Here is a 19633-nt window from a genome sequence, read left to right as displayed (position 1 = left end):
TCAAACCAACTTCACGTTCTTTTCAGCATCGACATGCGGATTTATCCTAATTTAACTTTATAACTCTTACTGTTTTGCTTTGCACTAAAGCTTTGACGTCACTTAATCAGAGAACCTGGCGTGAATTCCCCCAAAAATTTTCTTTAGTAAGTACTTTTTGCCACTAGCTGGTCACCTTCGTTAACGATATCCCCGGCAACAGACTTAGCCTGAATTTGTTCTCACAAACAATTGTAATGTAAGAACCTTTTTGTGAATGCATTTCCTGATCACTGTACAGGTCAAACTACATCCACTCGATCATTGCTCGAGATTTCTTTCCTTTGTTTCTTTTCTTCTCTTTTTGTTCTGTCAAAGTAGCAACTGTGTGTCGAAAGCTGTTCTAATAAAATTTACTCACTAGTCGACAAAAAGCCGGCCACAAATTGTGGACATGGCGCGAACACCGTCTGTCCAGGTGGCGTGTCGTCCCAGCAGTTCCAGCCATCCCATGTTCGGGGACACAGAGACTCGTTTGCCCCTAGCCAGAAAAACAAAAAAAAAGAAGTCTTTGCCGTCATGTAGTTTTCTTGCATAATTTCGGCACTTATTGAAATTACGAACACGTGACTTCAGCGTGCATGCGTGTGTTTGCTCATTAGTGTTGGAAGAAAGGATATCAGTGCAGCGTTAATAAAATAGATCTTGAAATATATTACGCAAGCAATTCAGAATGTGGAGCTCTCTTTGTCATCGAAACTACTGGCAAATATACAGCTTTAGCCATACGATGCCAACGTATTTAGAGCCGGAATGTCTAGGAAAAATAATTTTTATCGCAATTCTAGATTCAACGAAACGTAACTTCCTGCCGGTGTAATGTCGTCCCAGAACCAACGCATGGCACCTGTGTTGCTTCGCTAATTGAGTCGTGGCGATGACTGTGCTGTCGCCGATTTTCTTGAGAATTTGTTTGCCTAAATTAAATTTAGCCGTGGGAGTGTTTAACCTTTGTCGGTAATTTAGCCCTTATTCACATTACTTCGACATTTTAATTATTAACAGCTTTACCCTATGCTTTCCTTGACTTCTTTGTGGGTGCTCTGTGGCCATACCTGGCCCTTGCGCTACTAAACACACATTAGTTCATTGACTTCATTGTTCGTTCGATTCCTTTGATTGGTAGTATAAATGGGGCACCCGAGCTGGTTGATAAAATAGTTTAATTAGTAGTACATTATAATGAGCTGATAAAACATGGCAAGCTTATGAAGAGTTTCTACTCTAAAAACTTGTTTCAAGTGAACTTGCATTGGGAACTAATGGGCCTCAATTCGCGAATTCAAGTGTACGCCCTGAACTGATTGGTTAAAAGGATAATTAGACCTATTGTATTTTTGCTAAACAGACAATTATGCACTTCAATTTTACCTTAAAATAACATTCACTCATTCCTGTTATTGAGCTCGAGGGAAGAAATCGTGTTATTAACCACAAGCGTTTCTATCTAAATTAAGTTATTTCATTATTAAAACGTAAACAATTTCTATCTAGCTGCTCTGGAAGTGAACGCCAAACGTGAGAAGTGGTCTTGAGTACGCACCGAGTTCAGGAAATGGCTTGAGGAGTACGTGCTCAAGGCAGTGCTTGAAGTGGTCGATCTTCTCTTGCCACATCCAGTTCTCCCCTCTCGGAGAGCTCTGCTCCCAAGGAACGTACTCCCCTATCTCCTCAGCAATGTCAAGCAGAAGCTTCAATTCGGGGTCCTGGTACGAGATTATAAGCACAATGCGGCAAGACTGGCAACCAATCGAAATCATTTCACATCGTAACAGCCACTGTTCTGTGAAACCAACAACACGCACCAATTTACAATTAGAAATATGCCCCTAAATAATTCTAATACATTGGAGTAACCCTCGCGTCTGGACATATTGCGTCACTCTTGAGATGCAAATCTTGAGTCCGAGGAACAGAAACAACAGGAATTTGCAAAGCTTTTCGTTCGTACCTGTTGTTTGCTATTGGCCGGTCGCCTTCGCTATAGTAGTATGTGAAAGTTCCAGATTGATTGGTGCCCGCTCTCATGAACAGTCTTAGCTTAGGAATATGTTTGTGAAGATGGGCCGAGGTGTGAAAATCACCAGGTGGTTCTTACGCCTCAGCGATTCCAAGAATTGGCTCTGGTATGCCACGATTTGCGAAAAGGTACCGCTGAGCAAAAACTATTCTTGCTTTCGCACAAAAGCTTTGTGAGTTTGAGTTGTAGGATCGCACAAATAACGTTAAAGCCTTTACACTAATCGTAAGACGTAGCAATTAACAGTATAGACGGCGAAGCCAATGCACCGGAAAGGAAACTTACGAAGTACGGTGATGTTGTACAGGTGCTGTAGTTACCCATCTCATCTTGCCAGGAGCCCCTCATAAGACAGTGGTATGAGGCCGTAGCTGCGTTGACAATGCAACAAACAAGAAACAAAATTAGTAAAGGTAGTATGTTTTGCGGGTAAAAGAAAGTATTGAATCCCTCCTTGATGCGTTCTGCCATCACGTCAGTAATTACGTTGCCTTAACTTACAAATTAGTTTTCAGCATATGAATGGTATAACTTGGCGTGCGAATACGTTATTCACTTAATTATGCACTCGCACTCGTACACACCATTACTTGCGGCCGTAAGCTGTGTAAAATGCAAAGTAATAGTTATGGTATGAGAAATTCCTTTGATGACTCCATTAGATGAGTCTCTACTAGAAGAGACTGCGATTAGCTGATATCATTACTGAAGCAAGGGTAATGACAACGACTAGTCTCTATATAAACAACTTTCTACACAGAGCACTGAATGGTGTTCTTAAGGCGTCACCGTACTAGTGGCACTCGCGGCAAAATGTTCTAGCATTGGCATGTGCGGACGCTAGCTGGCGTCTTTGCCACCGCAGCAAGCACGGGATAGGTTCGCGTTCAGCTGCCATCACTTTAGCTGCGATCGGTAAGTGTTGGGAGACGGGGATATTATCTATGGTATAGTGCCGGCGGGAACAAATCGGCCGTTCCTCATTAGTCTCGCCGATCGGCCACTGAGCGGCGTGCCGAAAAAAGTTCCGACACGCCGCACGTGTTTTTTTGCTCCAGCGTGGCAAGCCTTTTTGGTTCCAGACGCACAGCTTGCCAAGAGGTAACCGTCACATCCTTTGTTTCCCTTTTTTTGTTTATTAATGCACCTGTCTTAGCAACCTTACACACATAGCGGACGAGAAGAGCGAACTGAGCAAGTTGGGATTCACTCATTTCGAAAATTTAGGGTAGTAGCATACAAATGAGTAAAACATGAGTGCCGGTACAAGTAGTCAGCAGGCAAAGTGTGCTGCTACATATCACTCGTCCATCCAGATACGCTTAAGTCAGATGGTCGAGAATGAGCGACGGCTCTTACCTGAGGCATTCACGTTGCCAGGCAGGAGCGTAGGACATGGCGCTTTAGCCGTGACTCCACGCGGTGTCGGTGGCCAGCAGTGCCAACCGTCGAACCTCCAGTCACATCCAGCTGTGTGTACGTGACAAAGTAAAAAAAAAGCACTAGTTTTGCCGTCGAAATTCGTACCAGTTATTTCGAGCGAAACTACGTTCTTGCTAGGAAACGACAGTGCACAGCAAGGAAACCAAGTACATCGTTCGGAGTTTACTGCCTTTCACGTTTTCCATGAAGATTTGAAAGGCGCAGATCGCACGCGCACTTTTTAGCACCGCATTTTGGTCTTTTCTCGCCACGTTGGTCACTTTGCGTCGCGTGCATGCTTCAGTAGAACAAAGGTTGCAGAACTTCGGTAGCTTTGCCTGATTTCATTGAGTGTATGCTTTTTCCTTAGCTCATTTTACAGATATTTGCAAGAATGCAGTTGGTTTCTGATATTTAGTAAATCATACTCAGTAATAGCCAGAGTCATCACGTTTAGAAAAAAATAATTTACACATATTTACGCACTGAATTCGGGGTCCTTCTTTAAAAAAACAAAAGATTACCGACATACACGGGGCACCGGTCCATTGCAAGAGCAATACACTTTACGTTCATGTGGAACTTTTCTATAGTTCCATCACGTAAAGCATCACAATAAAATGCCACTTGTCCATACTGTGCGTCGGATGCTATCTCATACTCTTACTACTGACGTAATATTAACTTCTTAATGCACCTATTTATGTAAACACTACATCTTGTTTTGTTTTTCTGAGACGTATCATGCCTGCTGTTTGGCAGACCTTTTCTTCTTCACATCCTTGCCTTAGCAATTTATCGCTGCCTGTGGCGTGTGATACACTGCACATAAGTTATTAGATTCTCAAATAAGCCCTGTTGGCTGTGGAAGCTGCTCGCTGTGAAATTGAGCCAAATACAAATCAATTGAATAATAAAGCACATAAAAATACGTATCGCAAAGAACTTTACTTCAATGTTCTTGCGATGTGACTGGGTAACTAGATTTATTGACGAGAGTTAACCTGGCGGGAAACTCAGCTCTGGACATTTGTCCGCTCCTCGTCAAAATTTTTGAAGCTAATGCTCGTGAGCCCTGACCTCTCGGTTGACCTGTGTACTGGCGTACTTGTCGAGCATTGCTTGCATCAGAGGCGAAAAATATTCGGAGGCACAGTATGCCCCAGCATCCCGTACTCTACAACGCCGAGCGTGCTGCATTAAGAGTTCCGCAACGGCGTCCGCCGACAGGGGCCGCAACTTGCATAGTGGCTCCGAAACTGCTGACAAAGACTGCGCGTGCATTTAACGCTCACATGTGACCTCATCAGAGCTTCATTTGCGCAGCCTCATCAAGATCCCCTCGTCGGAGCAGAATAGCCTCGCTCACCGGTATCGTTGTCTCCAGCGTCGAAGAACGCCCGCTGCTCACACTCGCGCAATGCCTTCAGCTGGGCGAACACCCGCTCGGTGCGAGAGCCTTGTACACTGAGGCAACACCAGGGCAGCAAGCAGGCGGACAGTATCTGCGTTGGGCCAGAGAAAGAAATTGTCGCGGAAACCAGTGAAAAATTGTCAAAGCAAGCGAATAGCTTATGCACATCGCAGAAATCAGACACGCTAGCAGTACTTCTGAAGTATCTATATCGTAACGTCGATAGCAATACCTGAAGATGACGGCACAAATTATCGTTATAGCTATCGTTATTTACCGCAGATGCGCTTTGGTATGCATACCAGCGTTTAGAAGACGACGGTGTGGCGATGACCGTGTGCACGCGTTGAAATGGTGGTGATGGAGACGGTGACGTAACTACGACGACGGCAACATGGCCAAGATGGCGTGACCGCAATGGAAAGACGGCAGTGTAACCACGACAGCACGGCAACGGCCTTGCATCTACGCTTTCTTCCCCCACTCATTTAGTCCGCGGAGGCAAAATTCTCTTCCTACCATTCGCTTTAAACACAACGAATTCCCACAGCATGTAGAAGTAGGTCTAAGCTAAGCTTCGGTGATTTGTGAAGACTTAACGGCGGATCCCGACAAGAGTCGCACAGCAGACTTCGTCGACGAACTTTGGAGAAACACGACGCAACGCCACTATACCCACCACAGTCTCTCCGACTACAGATGCACGCAAAGTGCCTCGAACGGCCAGTCGCGCGGCAATTTCTCGTGTATTCACGTGGTTCTCTCTTGCTTGGAAAAATAATTGTATGTAGCACGTATTCAGCAACAGAAAGCTGTGTCGGGAGCTTTTCATGTTACTCTACAATTTTGTAGTTCACACCTTACTTCTAATTATAATATTCGAGAAGTAGATTATTTAATTAAAGCTAATTACATAATTAAGTGGAATAGAACAAGTAATCTGTGTATCTCCAAGCGACGGCACACAACCTTACCTTGGTTTTGTACATCTAATTGTCGTTATCATATTTTTAAAGTTTGGGTCAAGTTACGTGGATCAACCTATATATATGTATTCGTTCAGATGAAGAGGTTGAAAGCACGCGCATCCTGGTAATCAATTTTACATATAAAAGCGAAGGCGCTGTGAGTAATCAAAATAATGAAAAAAAAAGCGCCGATTACCATTAAAAATACATAAAGACATAGAGAACGAATCGGTGTATTATGCGAAGTGACACTTAATTGTGGGAACGCGCATTCAACCAGCAATCTCAGTGCAGCCGTTACACCGTGATGTTTTCGCCTCATACCAACGTTTTCTTACGTCGATTTGTGCACGAATTCTCAAAGCTATAGATGGCATTTCATTTGACCTTCCGGGGTGGGTACTTATAAGAAACTTGTGCTTTTGCAGTGCATGCCTGGCGCAGCGGGAGTAAATCATTTTTCTCAGCATTATTTAAAACGTCGTGAAGAAGAATTGAGAAATGAAAGGCTGGTAGGTTAACTGAAATGAAAGGCTGGTAGGGACCGCAGCCTTCGTGCCCACGCAGCATAAGAACATCCCACCATTTCGCAGCAGCACCACGCTACAAATTCTAAGCCCTTGGGGCAGGTGACGAAGTTTGGTGCATGTGTAAGCTGCTCGATTACATGTTTCGCGTTTTCACGAGCTTCTTTCTTTAGTCCACTCCCGGTCAGTTACCAAATGCACATTACCATTACTACAGACTGCGAACACTTCTACTGGTGCGGTTAACATTAACCGAGGCCATGTTCGTTGTAAGACGAGCTACTGAGCTACAGACTTGCGTGTTGCGGTGACTACGGATAGAGTCAGGAGGAGGGAGAAGACTTGAATGAAGAAAGAGGAAGAGAGAAAAACCGTGTCTCTAGCTTGCTACGCGTCACCGCGGTGAGGGGAAGAATTCTCTTATGTGGGAGGCATTGCGATTCTTAGAGGGAAAAAAAGTCACTGTTCCGCCCGAACGGCGAAGCACCGATTGCGATAGCAAATTACTAGATAGCTGTACCAAGTAAGGATAGTAGTTTTACGGACCGTATGAACTCGTTAAACCGTTTGAACACAGTTCAATGAACACAATGAAACGTGTGATAAACAGTTAAATTATTTCTCGCGAACATTCGGTTTGCTCAGTCTCCAATCGAAAGCACGCTGAAACGTCGGTGGCATTCAACTTAGAGTCATTATCATGAATGTTTGGGCAGCGGATTTCAATCCTTTACACATTCACCCAATCAGGGTTCAAGTGAATGCGTGCGCATTGCTGCGTCGATGAAAGTCATTTGTCTTGTTATTTGATACACCGTGTCATGCACCGTAGTCAATGAAATTTAGCCAGCCGGCCTGTAAGTTCCGTGTGTCCGCAGTGAAACCACATTCAGCGACGCGTCGAAGATTAGCAAATTTACAACAGAAACGGAAGAAGCAGTTAAACGTACTCGTACAACGCGACGAATTTATTACGTAACCGCTCCATGTGCTGCACAGTTACATTCAGCGGGTAAACCAAAAAATACCCTTTACGAAAGGCGTCTATCCCGTCACCCTATTTCCGCAGTCTTACTACCATCCGAAGCCGAACTCATAGCTAATATTTGGCAAATATGACTAATGCCGGGATCATGATATCTGTATATAAATCTATTAAAAGGTAAGGCCTTTGGTCTGCCTTTATTTTTATGGCAAACTTCACAAGAAGGGCAAACAAGTTGACACGTACAAAAAACATGCACAAATTTCAATGATTTAATTCACGCTACTTCTTTAGTTCGAAAGCGGCAACAGCAGATTCTCCCAGAACATATTGCGATCTTTGAAAAACAACTTATTTGCGCGTCACAAGATATCTAAAATGTCTAACAAGCTCGGGCTCCAATCTCGTGCGTTTGCATTTAGGTAGCCATGACAAGGAAATGAAGGAAGAGGAAAGTCGTGTATCAGACATTGATTTTACCGAACCCGCTTAATCCGCACGGAAATCAAACTAGATGTGAACGGTGAAGGTCGAATGCGAAATATTTGAACCAGTGGCCTTCTGTGTACTTCTGTGTACTGAACCTTGTTCAGTGTACGTGGAGTTCACCTGTAACTCATCGAACACTGAACAAGGTTCAGTGTTCAGAGTTGCGCAGTACCCTGAACAAAAAAAAAAGTGCGAGAATGGAAGAATGATGGGAGATTGAGCAATCGAATAGAAAGCCGTTTTTCTTGACCCATAAAATAAATAAATATAGAAAGTGAGGAGTGGAGAGCGCATTACGAGCAGCTTCTTTTCAGCATCACCTCCATTTTTATCGCGCATCTCGGTACCTTGCGGCACGTGAGAAAGACGCACCTTGAAATAGCACTGCGCGAGCATTTTCCTGGCAAGAAAACTCAATCTCGAAAGTCCACGTTTTGTAGAGGCATCATCTCCCACGTTGCTATACGGCAGCATCAAAAAAAGAAAGTTACTAGCAACAAGAAAGGACAGATGGCCGATGGAATGTTGTCGACAATCGCTTTAGGATGTAACTGAGATAGATGGATAGAGAGAGAGATCGCCACCATAGTAAGCCGAATGCAACTCCCCGCAGGCAGAACCTTCGCGAACCATCCACAGCCTCCCACGCAGATGTGATACCTGTGCCATAGAAACAACTTCCTTCTGTTTATGTATTTTCTTTTTTTTGCAATTGTTGGTTTTTCGTGAGGCTGTAGCGAGGAGCCACAATCCGTCAGTTAGTATGTTTCGTTCTTTGGTCGGAGTATTCCATTTGGGCAGATGTGTCACGGCCGTTTTCTCCTTTTTTCCCCCTCGTTGATAGACTCTATACACGAATTTCTCAGCTTTTCGCACTCGTATATAGGAAGCGTAAGGATTCCGCCCCTAGCGTTATGGGGTCCAAAGTGGAGGCAACACTTCAACTGTTGTGCTATCGCGATGCTTCTTCAGAATGCAATCTTGAGAATTCATCTAGCCCACTCACCATTCATATGGTTAGCGTTCACATCTGCCGCCGTGGCTTTGGGTGGCGCTGGCTAACACACCCTGAGATAGTTATTGCACGCATGCGCGAATACCCAAGAATGTCGACGTGTGACCAGCCGCCGCCATGGCACAATTGGTAGTGCAATGCACGCGTAATGCGGATGTTGTGGGTTCGGCTCCCACCGGGGGCAAGTTGCTTTACAGCGAAGCTCTTTATGCGGACCGTGTGCCGTCGTTGTCGGACTTCGCTAAAAAGGGGCCACGTGACCTAACGAGAGAGGAAAAGAAGAGCTCAGGGAGAAAGTGGCTGGAGTGAACCCTTTCCCCCTGTGAGAATGGTATCTTATAAGGGAATCTTATACGGTTGTCACACGGTGCATTTTCGGCGATCGAAGCAGACCGGCATCGAATTTATTGACGATTGATTCCACCATGCCGCCAAAGAAACAAATGATAATCTGGCGGTTTGCGATCAACGAACAGAGCCCAGTGATCGAAACGCAGAACTAAAGGGGTGTGCCTGCCGGCATTTGTTTCGGCAGCAAGAAGTGCCGGCAGCGACGTCAATCATCAAGACAATGCAGCCAATCGTCGAAACGATCGCAGCGCCGGCATCTCCAGTAGTGGGCCTTGCGCAAAATATACGGATCTTTGAATTATTCGTTCCGCGTAATCTGTTCCAGCTGCAACTATGGGAAGACTACGAGTAGTGGGTACTCCTGAGGAAGAAGCTGCCTACCGCGAGCGACAGCGAGAGTTGCCTCGTGAACGGGCTCGTCGTCGTAGTGGTCCAGAGAAGCGTGCCAGAGTAGCCGAGTTTAAGCGGCAGCGCTCCAGAAGCACGCTCATCAAGCGAAGCACACAAAAGCGAAAATGAGGTGAAATAATGGTGAAATGAAAGATTCACAATATAGACTGCTTGCGAAGTTTGAATTGCATGGTGTAACACTCGGTGCAACTAACGGATATTCGCTGTTCGACCATCTTCACGGACTGGAAGGGACGGTGATTTTTTTTTAGGGCATTTTCGTTTCCTTTCAGCCTGACATTTCCACACGTCACTTGAAGAAACCAATCCATTCCACTATAATTTCCTTGGCTTCATTATCTGTTGGCTTCATATGGTTGTCACTAACCAAAATCGGGCCTCTTGGTTTCCTTTCTTCTCGTTTAATTAATGACCACCGAGCATTTAGAAAACGTATGAGCGGTTCCCTCACGGATGTACTACGAGGCCTATAGAACTGCAAGTGTCAGTGTGCTGCTCGTGCCAAATCTGCGCGTCGCACGTGACAGCTGTATGGGATGGACAAACTGACGGTGGAAATCTTTGTGGTGTTCTTTCTTTCTCGCCGCTAGTGCACTCCGAGCAATTTGTGCTAAGTTGTTCGAGTTATTCTGGCTGTGGCTATCGCTTAAAAGAAGCTAGTGCTCCTGTTGCCTATACATGCCCTACATGGAACTAAATAAGATTAATTTGTCAATGTAGGTACCGTGATTTCCATGAAGGAGAAGCTCGGAGGAGAGAATTTGTTAATATTTTTGGAGAAGTAACTGTAGCACTCAAATACTTGAACCACAAAAGCAATGGTGGAAGTAGAGTTTACAGGCGCTATTTATTTATTTATTTATTTGTTTGTTTATTCATTTATTTATTTATTTATTCATTGACTTACCCTCAAGGCCAATGACATTACAGAGCGAATTGCGTCAGTTGAAGGTGAGTTATACGAACGAGCTTTCACAATATGGCCCGTCTAAAGGTAACCGTACATCGTCATAATAAACATGACTCCACATGCATAGATTTGAGGCCACTACCATCTTTTTTTTTTACTTCGGATAGTTCATTGTGCTTGAGTCACTATGACATCTGCTCCTCGGTGCCTTATTGTTCACTTTCATAAGCACATGTTCTACACCAGCCGTGCCTGAAGCAAGATCTGTCGCAGCCAGTTGTCGTCCAGTATAGAAGTAATATTGATATGCTCGCTGTCACGTCGGCTGAGTGACATGCATTACTGCTTTGCGTCTCACAGTAGCAATATGACAGGTAAAAATAAATCATAGAAAAAAATAGCAGAGGGCTTCAACGGGGTTGAAATAAATGAACGAAGGCGCCCAATCGACGGGGTAATTACAGAAATACGCAAAATTTGGCTCGGAGGAAACTAAAGCAAGTACCAAAGTCGAAAAAATTACTCGCTGCTCACGATACTGCGCCAAGGCCCATTGTGTCATTATTTTTTTTTCCTTTGACATCTGTTCTTCCCGTCTATTCATGAATGTGCTACCAAGTGCAGACTATGACGCAGTGGTGCCCAGTGAAAGTGGTGCTACATACAGCGTACTGGAATCGCAAGGAACAATGATCTGAGAAAGCTTTCAGAACGATTCAAAGATTCCTTCGTACGATGTAGATGCCGTTAATGCTGCCTGACAGGAAATGCTTGGCGATAGGAAACTGACGCAACGTAAGAGCCTGTCACCATTCGGAAACGTCAAGGAAACTGCACTAGGCTAATGCTACTGTCGTGCAGAATGTAGACAAGTTTGCGAGATCAGTCACTAAAACGTAGGAAATCACACCAGAACCAAAACCGCTGAGACGCCACATGAACGAGACCGGTCGATTGCACGGTACTTGAACTGAGCGCTAGCAAAGTCACAGCGCCTTCAGCGCTCACCATGCTTGCCGACAAATTTAGGCCCAAACAATGAAACGTTCCTTTCCTTCGAGCTCTTCCTAACCTTACGTGAGGCCTCCTTACAGCGAAGGACCGATGGAGGAAGCAAGCGTACTCTGAAAGCTCCCTTCACCCGTCCTCACGTTAGGAGCGGTTGCCGCGTACCTGAGTTCGAGATTATCTTTCAAAAGCTTTACGCGAACACCATTATACAATAAAAAATGTTGTATCGCCGCAAAATTTTTAAATTGAAGAGCTAATATAGAGAAGCATGGACGCTTTCTTCTAGTTTTGTTTACTAAACTTTTAAAGAAGTAGCGCATTACAGTGCAAAACTTGATGTGCTCCATCAACGCTTGCACGCCGGCGTCGTGCAACGCTTAGCAGCGCCTAGCAGCGCTTTCATGCCCCACGCGTGACTGCAACATGCCTGGCAAGACGCACCGTGCTCGCGCTTCTCCGCAGGTGGGCGACACCGCGCATGCGCAGGCAAAGGTCACGTGGTTAAGCGGTGAGGTGAAGCGCTCGTTCAGGGCCAGGAGCGGCTTAAGGACTCATGAAGGTAACTTTGTAGCTACCTTACGCTGAGGAAGCACAAAGGAAGCCTTCACCGAGGGCCCCTCAGTAAGGAAGCTTTCAGAGTTACATAAGGTAGCCTCACCGCAATGAAGGCTTCCTTACTGAGGTAAGGAAGATTTCATTGTTTGGCCCTTAGTGACTGATCGAGTCAACGAACGTGGCGTCAAGAATTCGCGCTCAGAAGTTTACTGATTGTATTTAACGCCTGCTGTTCGTGTGTATTTTAAAAGGTCCTCTGCCAAATTTGATGGAGCAGTCCCCGCGATCACAGCTAATTTAGAAGAGAACAAACCATAAGCTAACCGTGCACGATGCGCAGTATTGGGATTATCCGACCGTAAATTTAAGTTTAGGGCCGGAGGGTTTTGTGGCATTCTAGGTTGACGTTGCCTATTTGAGCTGTTAGTGCTTCCCGCTATCCTGCCGTTCAGCCGAACTCGAAATTGCTATCCCGAACTCGAAATCGGCCTCGCTGTTGGCGGCCGCCTGCATTCGCGATTGTGCTACGAAAATTGATTTTGAACGAAAATAGGGGAAATAGTTACCACAAAGAGGTATAATAAGTTTCCGTATACTGCCTTACTGCCTCAAAGACGTCGAGTGGGTATACTTAGCACAAGCACGTGAACTATTCACCCTTAAAAACTGTTTTCTCTCAATGTAAATCGAAAGACTGTTAAGGATGCAAGCAGCCCGCGCACTCTACGTGGCCAGTGAGGCGTGCATTCCGAAATCCGGAAAGGGCAGTGCAACGTTGAGGCAGCCACAGAGTTTAAATGGTCTTAAAAGGTGCTTACTGAGTAGACGTGCGTCGGGACCACATGTGAAAGCCTAATGAAAAAAAAAAAAAAAGAAGACGGAAGATATGTTTGTGCGAAGGAGTTTATGGGAGGCAATATACAGGCGGCGAGGCAGTGGGTGAAGGCTGCAGCAGCATCCAGGCAATCGACGTAATGCTTCCCTGTTGTCGTGGATGGCGAAACCAGGAACAACTCGCGAGCTGAGCGCAACAAGCGGAAGCAGAACACAGATAAAAAGCTAAAGAAAAAGAAATGCACTCTTTTTCCCTGAGAACACTTATCGTGCCCCAAGAAAAGAGACGCCTAAAAGGGGTGGTAGCGAACGAATATGAAGACACTGATCAAAAAAATGCGGCAAAGAGAACTTTCAACGAAATCGAAGCACCCGGCGACGTTCTTTGAAGATGTGCCCGAAGAAAGGCAAGAATATAGATAAGGTGTCGGTGCGTTGCTTTTTGTGCTTTAGTGCACATAGTGCCGAAAGGAGGATGAGTATTTTGGCAGCTCGAAACCATAAAGACGTAAAAGTTTGAGCGGGGCACCCTGACCGATGCGTCGTGGCCGCTGTGCGGGTGCTTTTCTCTAACGATCTAGGTGAGTAAATAAAAAGCTTTTTTTTTTCTTGGATATGTCTAAGAACGGGTTGACCACCGTCGTAGGTTGCAAGAACGCTTCACGAATATGGCAAAAGATGCGCAGGGGCTGCCTGCGACTGTCCATCATCGTAGGGATAATCTGTTTGTCACGCCGATCTAAAAAAAAGAATTAGATTTTGGGTTTTTAGGCGCCAAAACCAGGATATGATAAATGAGGTACGCCGTATAGAGGGGGACTACGGAAATTTCTACCACCTGGAAATCTTGAACGTGCCCCCAATGCACGGGACACAGGACACCGTTCGATATCTCAAGTCTCGGGGAACCGTTGCAATGTAAAAAAGATTGATGGATACGAGGCCTGATAGTCGTTAGTTTTAAAATAACTTGGCTACTTCTTTTAAGGCAAAAAAGGAAGAAAAGAATTGAGCAAGCAGGTCGGGATAGTGCTTTGCTGTAGCGGCCACAAGATCTGAATACCTTCAAAGACTCATGTATAGACCACATGGAGAAAACTAAAATCGAGGGTACCAGAAGAAGTAGAAGAAACTTTAATAAAGATGGTCCGGCAGTTTTCGTTGTGGTGGCCTCAGGTGGCGGCTCGACGTCCTTGGACTCGGGCGGCATCTTCGCCTTGCCGGATGGCCCAGAGCTGGTCTGAAAGCCGCCTCCCTGCGGTGGCGACGTCGATGGAGAAGGTCCCCGGCGGCTCCCGCAGCCGGGGCATCGTCGGGAAGAAGGGAGCTCGAGGCTTCCCGTACTATACCCGGCCGCGGCTGTGGATGCGTCGCGAACGCAGGTGGTTGTTGCCGGCACATTCCAAGAGCATGTGCCGCAGCGTTGCTCTCTGTTGCTTTACACCCACCTGTTGGATATAAACCCGGGTAGCAGCGAAGATGGCGGGGCTAGAGTAGGTGTGTGTCTGGAGCAAGCGTGAAGTTACGGCCTCGTTCCTGATTAATTTATCGTGTGGTGGCGGGAATGTGCGTCTTTCGAGTTTGCATGTAGTGTTGGGTGAGGTCCCTTAACGTGGTTAGGCGATCGCCCCACACCCCATGTGATTCATGTTGCTGCAGTTGTGTCGTAGTGTCCCGATCCGGTAGATCCGACGCCCCGCTCTCGGGGGCAGAGGCGGCGGCCACATAATCTGCGGCTGCTCGGCGTGCGAGAGCTCTAGCCGTGGCGTGGGCCGCTTCGTTGCCCGCGAGCGGGATATCGGTGTGTGCCGGGGTCGAGAGGAGGAAGACCGTAGAATTTTGGGGTTGCGAGGGCGATGACGCGTCGCCATCGTCACAAATTTGGAGTATGCGGGCCGCTTCCCGTGAGACGCGACCACACGCGAAGCCGCGGATTGCCATCTGCGAGTCGCTGATCACGATCGCAGCGTTCGGCACCGCAGCGAGTGCTAGGGCTATCGTGACTTCGGCCGCCTCCGTGTGTCCGGTGGTCACCGTGGCACTCGCGAGGTACTTACCCGTGTGGTCTACAACCGCGATCGCGTGTGCGATTCTCCTCCCTGCACATCGCGCAGCGTCTACGTACACCGCCTCGTTGCTGTTACCGAACATCTTCTGAAGGTCGCTTGCTCGTCTGTTGCGTCTCCCAGCGTGGTGCGTTGAGTACATCTTCTTGGGAAGCGGTGGGATGATCAGGCGGTCGCGGACCGAGGCCGGAACGGCCGTCTTTTCTCCATGCTGAGTGTGGTACGTGATGCCGAGTGACTCGAGGATGCATAGACCTGTCTTTGACTTCGACACTCGTTCGTATTGCGCAACCTCGTGGGCCTCGATTAACTTGTCAAGTGAGTTGTAAAGCCCGAGCTCTATGAACTTGTCGGTGCTCGCGTGTAGAGGAACGCCGACCGCCCTCTTGAAAGCCTTTCGTATCATGCATTCGACCTTGTTTTTTTCGCACCCTATCCACTTCTGGTAGGGGACAACATACGTTATGCGGCTTATCGCGTACGCCTGCACGAGACGGATCGCGGAATCTTCACGCATACCATTGCGTCTATTCGTGATGCGACGCAAGAGTCGGATCGTGTCATCTACCGAACGACGAAGTCTTTGCACCGTCTCTCCGTTATGTCCATTTGCCTGCAGGTGTAACCCCAGGATTCTAATTTTGTCTTCGTGCGGTACGGGAGTACGATCTGCCAATATAATGCCTATTTTAGAGTATTCCCGTTCCTCTTCCCGCAAGGTTTCACGATCTCTCCTTGTAGGTTTCTAGATTAAGAGTTTGAACTAGGTAGCCGAGCACTCGAGGCCCGTTCCACGCAAGAAAAAAAATTAAAGTTTGACTCGGCTGAGCCTAAGTAATAATAATATGTGGGGTTTTACGTGGGGTTTACGTGGGTTGTTTAACGTGCACTTAAATCTAAGTACACGGGTGTTTTCGCATTTCGCCCCCATTGAAATGCGGCCGCCGTGGCCGGGATTCGATCCCGCGACCTCGTGCTCAGCAGCCTAACACCATAGCCACTGAGCAAGCGCGGCGGGTAAGCCTAAGTAGGCAAAGCGAAAGGTATACTTGGTTGTTGCTTTGGTAATGACTAATGTTTAGCCAAACTTCACTAGGCTTAATATTTAAAACTTTCGCTTTGGCTACTTAGGTTTACACGAATTAATCTTTTGCTTAATTTTCTAAATGGTTGGGCAAAGATTATACAGAAATGCTATAATCGAAAACAAACTGGTTTATTCAGGTGGCATTTTTCGGATAGCGCGAAGACTAGTCATGTGATCAGGGAAGTAATTCGACATGGTTTCCACTTGCGCTACGCCCAGATTAGTCGTGGCCGTTTCTCGTTGAAAGACGAGGTCTATACACGAGTTCTACTGCATCGTCGAACCTGGCTGGAAGGGGGTGCGATCCAGAATAAACTTTTGCGGCATAGACCCGCATGAAGACTGGGTCATTGCTAGAGGTCTTGTTAAGGTCTCCCACGACTAGATGTAGGTCATCCGTTAGGTTAGTAGTGGGAATGGCACTGCCTACAATCCACAAGTCCTTCTCTGGATAGCATGGGGAGCAATGTAAACACTTTGCAGGATTATACCATGGTCTAGACGGATACAGCACAATTCACCGTTTTCGCAAGGGATGTCAGGTATGTGAATAGCAGCCTTTAGTCCTTGTTTAGCATATACGGCTACACCAGCGTTCCGGCTTTGGTCTGAGCATTGAACCGCGGCGACTTGTTGAAACCCTGGCAAGGGAAGGAACGTGCCCGAGTGTAGTCTAGTTTCGGTAAGGACCAGGACACCTGCCAGCATAGGTAGCTGGTCCTTGCAGATATCCTCAACGTGAGCCTGCATAGAGCCAACGTTCAACAGAGCTACGGTGCAATGGTTATCCTCGGCCGAGATAAAAGTTCTGCACCGGTCAAAGACAGTGTCTAGGGGATGCTTCTCGAGGCGTTCAAACTCGTTGGCTTGCACGCGGTCAACGTTGCGTACACCATGGTAGAAATTATGGTCTTGCTCCTTGTTAGTGAGGAAGAGTCCGTGCAAGCTAGGGGCGCGACTAAGCGCAACCTGCAGAAACTTCTGAGGGGGACGTTTGCAGTAGTGCTAGACGATAGTGTCTAACGTTCCGCCTTGGGGCGAGCGCGCGGCTCCGGCACAGCTGCGGCTGAGTGACGTCATGGTTGTCGCGTGGTTTCTCCTCCGTTCAATGAGGCCTCAGACTCTGTCCAGGCGGCGCTGCGGAAAAACCCTTCACCAGCGCCCCCATCGCAGACTTGGCGCGAAGTGAGTAGAGCAAAAGGAGCTGTCCGCAAGCGAAGGTGCATAGGCCGCAATTGACCCTCCGCTTTCGGTTGTGTTGAGGCACGGTATCCTAAAAATCAAGGACCTCGGAAGCTTCTTCCGCCCATCCACGCTTGGGAAAGGGAGGAAGCTCAGTGGGGTGAAGTACGTGCACAATATAAAAGAAGTCTCAGCTGTTATTTCGGCGTGCTGCAACTCACAAGTACAGATAGCATCAGGTTTGTTTATAGGCATATCAGTATAAAAATCTAAGCATTTCAAATTGGTTCACATTAAAAATGTTCTGAACACAGGACTTATGCATCTCCTAAATTTTTATGCATTTTATCGTAATTTCTTTCTCGCAATGATTTACAGAGGGTAAATCCTTCCATAGCCTTTTTAAGGGCCGCAAACAGAAAACGTTTTTCTAGGCAGCAAAGAGCGTGCGACCATAGCGAAAGTAAGCTTCCTACAGTGCCTAAGCAGGATCTACAGCATCGCTCAGTACTATGAACTTTTCGCAGACGCTTCGAACAACATGTGCGCACAAATAAATGTAAATAAACGCGACATTTTTTTTCTTTACCCACGTGCGTTACTTCGCAATTACTCATCCAGTGCTCCTACAGCAACTTTATTGTTCACATTTGAAAAATGAAGCCGAGCAGGCTCAGCACATTGCGAAACGTGCTTGTTGTATCGCCGCAGGACGTACAAAATACCGAAAGTAGAATTCATCTCGCAATACAACGATGCTCTAGAACAGGATTTTGAATTCATAAAGGAACCAAAATGTTTTGTTAAACTGATCTGCGAAATCTCTCCGTTCCACTTGTGGAGTCAAGCGGAGGCGGACGTCTGTTAAAAGGTGGAAATATCCATGGCACATAAGCAGGATGGTTCGCAACGTAGTTTTTTCTGTTACCAACGAAGTGGCTGCTGCAGATTCTTGAGTTTTCGCTTGGTTACCACGGTCCTCTCTCAGGGCTGCGCAACCCAATTACAGCAGAACAAAATTGTCGCACTTTCTCATGCGAGCCGCTGTGTTGTGGGGAATGCAAGTAATTCGATTACCCAACAGGTTGAACGGCCCGTATCCCGCGCTCTCGCCTTTCCCCTTCATACGATCGCGATGAAAATCGGTAAAACTGAACGTTGTTATCCAGTCCTTCACGTTCATGGCGATTAACAACACAACAGTAGCGTCGATTGCGGCGTTTCTTCGTAGCGCGCGGAGCTATCGCGGTTGCCGTCGTTTCCGCCATTGGTCTGAAGAGTGAGCCAGCAAGCGCTTTACGGCCGTTCGGCGGCGCGTCCGACTAGCGTAGAAATTCATAGCTCTCTGTCTCGGTGTTAAATGCGCAAAACACTCGCAATACGGACCAAAATCTAGTTAAATCGTTGTTTCGAAGTCGCTAGCTGCATAGGCAACTTAGCAAGGAATTCGGGCTTCGCCCTACTCAATTACTGCCTCTTCGCACCGGCAGGTGGTGCTACGCGTCTGGCAAAACTACAGAGTCTGACATCTATTACTCGGTGCGCGAAGAAGCAACAGAAAGGCGTAGTAAAGCTTTCACTTTAAGAAATCAGTGCGAAAAGTTAGACTCTAAACATGCAGCAGCGCGAGGTGCGCATAATCGTAGGGCGGCTTCTGCAGAGACAGCTGCGGGCATTACTTCCGCAGCAGTGGATCACACCGCAGAAAAAAAAATAAAAATAGAAATAAAGGGATGTTTAACACACGTTTCAGAACCTATGGGCAGTGACGTTTTCATGAAGCGGGTAACTAGGTGCTCTAAATCTGTTCAACTTCTGCAAAATGTTTCGCGGGCTATGAACCCAGCAAAGCAAAGTAGCAAAGCCACAAAGCAAAAAGAGTCCGAAACCTCCCACCATGCAACCACGTGATTTACGTGACCCGACGCATTGTATACTGCCTCCTGGATCGGCCTAGTTCACTAGTGCACTACAATCAGGACTGACCCGCATATTTTGGCAAGAATTCGACCAAGCGCGGGCACCAAACCACAGGGAGAAAAAGAAAAGGCACAGATAGCTTCGCTTTTATGAAGGAAATTTGCGCTTGAAGCAGTCACTTTGTTGCAGGGAGAATACTCAGGTGCTGTTTGTTGTAACAATGCGTGACTCTGCAGAGAAAAGTGTCCGCCACCGATACATCCGTAAGGGTATAGTACAGATGGGGGCTACATCTCAGCCGAGTCGTTATACTGGTGTTGCCCTGCGTATGAGCTATTCGACCACACAGCAGCAGCAGCAGCAGCAGCAGCTGCGCCAAGACACGGTCAGTGATATAACGTTGGGGCTCGCTAGAAAGCCCCTCTCT

General features: G+C 46.8%; 1 protein-coding gene and 1 long non-coding RNA gene across 3 annotated transcripts in view; one reads left to right on the top strand and one right to left on the bottom strand.

Moving 5' to 3' along the window:
• The window catches only part of LOC135897330 (calcitonin gene-related peptide type 1 receptor-like), a 188669-nt gene that overhangs the window by 10993 nt on the left and 158043 nt on the right, over positions 1–19633 (bottom strand). For both annotated transcript variants that reach the window (XM_065425952.1, XM_065425945.1), the window contains 5 exons: positions 4851–4986; positions 3419–3529; positions 2345–2430; positions 1583–1745; positions 401–520 (listed from right to left, as the gene is read on the bottom strand). In XM_065425952.1, the coding sequence (XP_065282024.1) occupies positions 401–520; positions 1583–1745; positions 2345–2430; positions 3419–3529; positions 4851–4986 (616 nt within the window). The remainder of the gene's footprint in view (positions 1–400; positions 521–1582; positions 1746–2344; positions 2431–3418; positions 3530–4850; positions 4987–19633) is intronic.
• The window catches only part of LOC135897344 (uncharacterized), a 65413-nt gene that overhangs the window by 10517 nt on the left and 35263 nt on the right, over positions 1–19633 (top strand). The window lies entirely within an intron of this gene.

This window comes from Dermacentor albipictus, chromosome 1 (assembly GCF_038994185.2).
Source record: "Dermacentor albipictus isolate Rhodes 1998 colony chromosome 1, USDA_Dalb.pri_finalv2, whole genome shotgun sequence".
Lineage (NCBI taxonomy): Eukaryota > Metazoa > Arthropoda > Arachnida > Ixodida > Ixodidae > Dermacentor > Dermacentor albipictus.
This window is presented reverse-complemented; position numbering and strand designations above follow the sequence as displayed.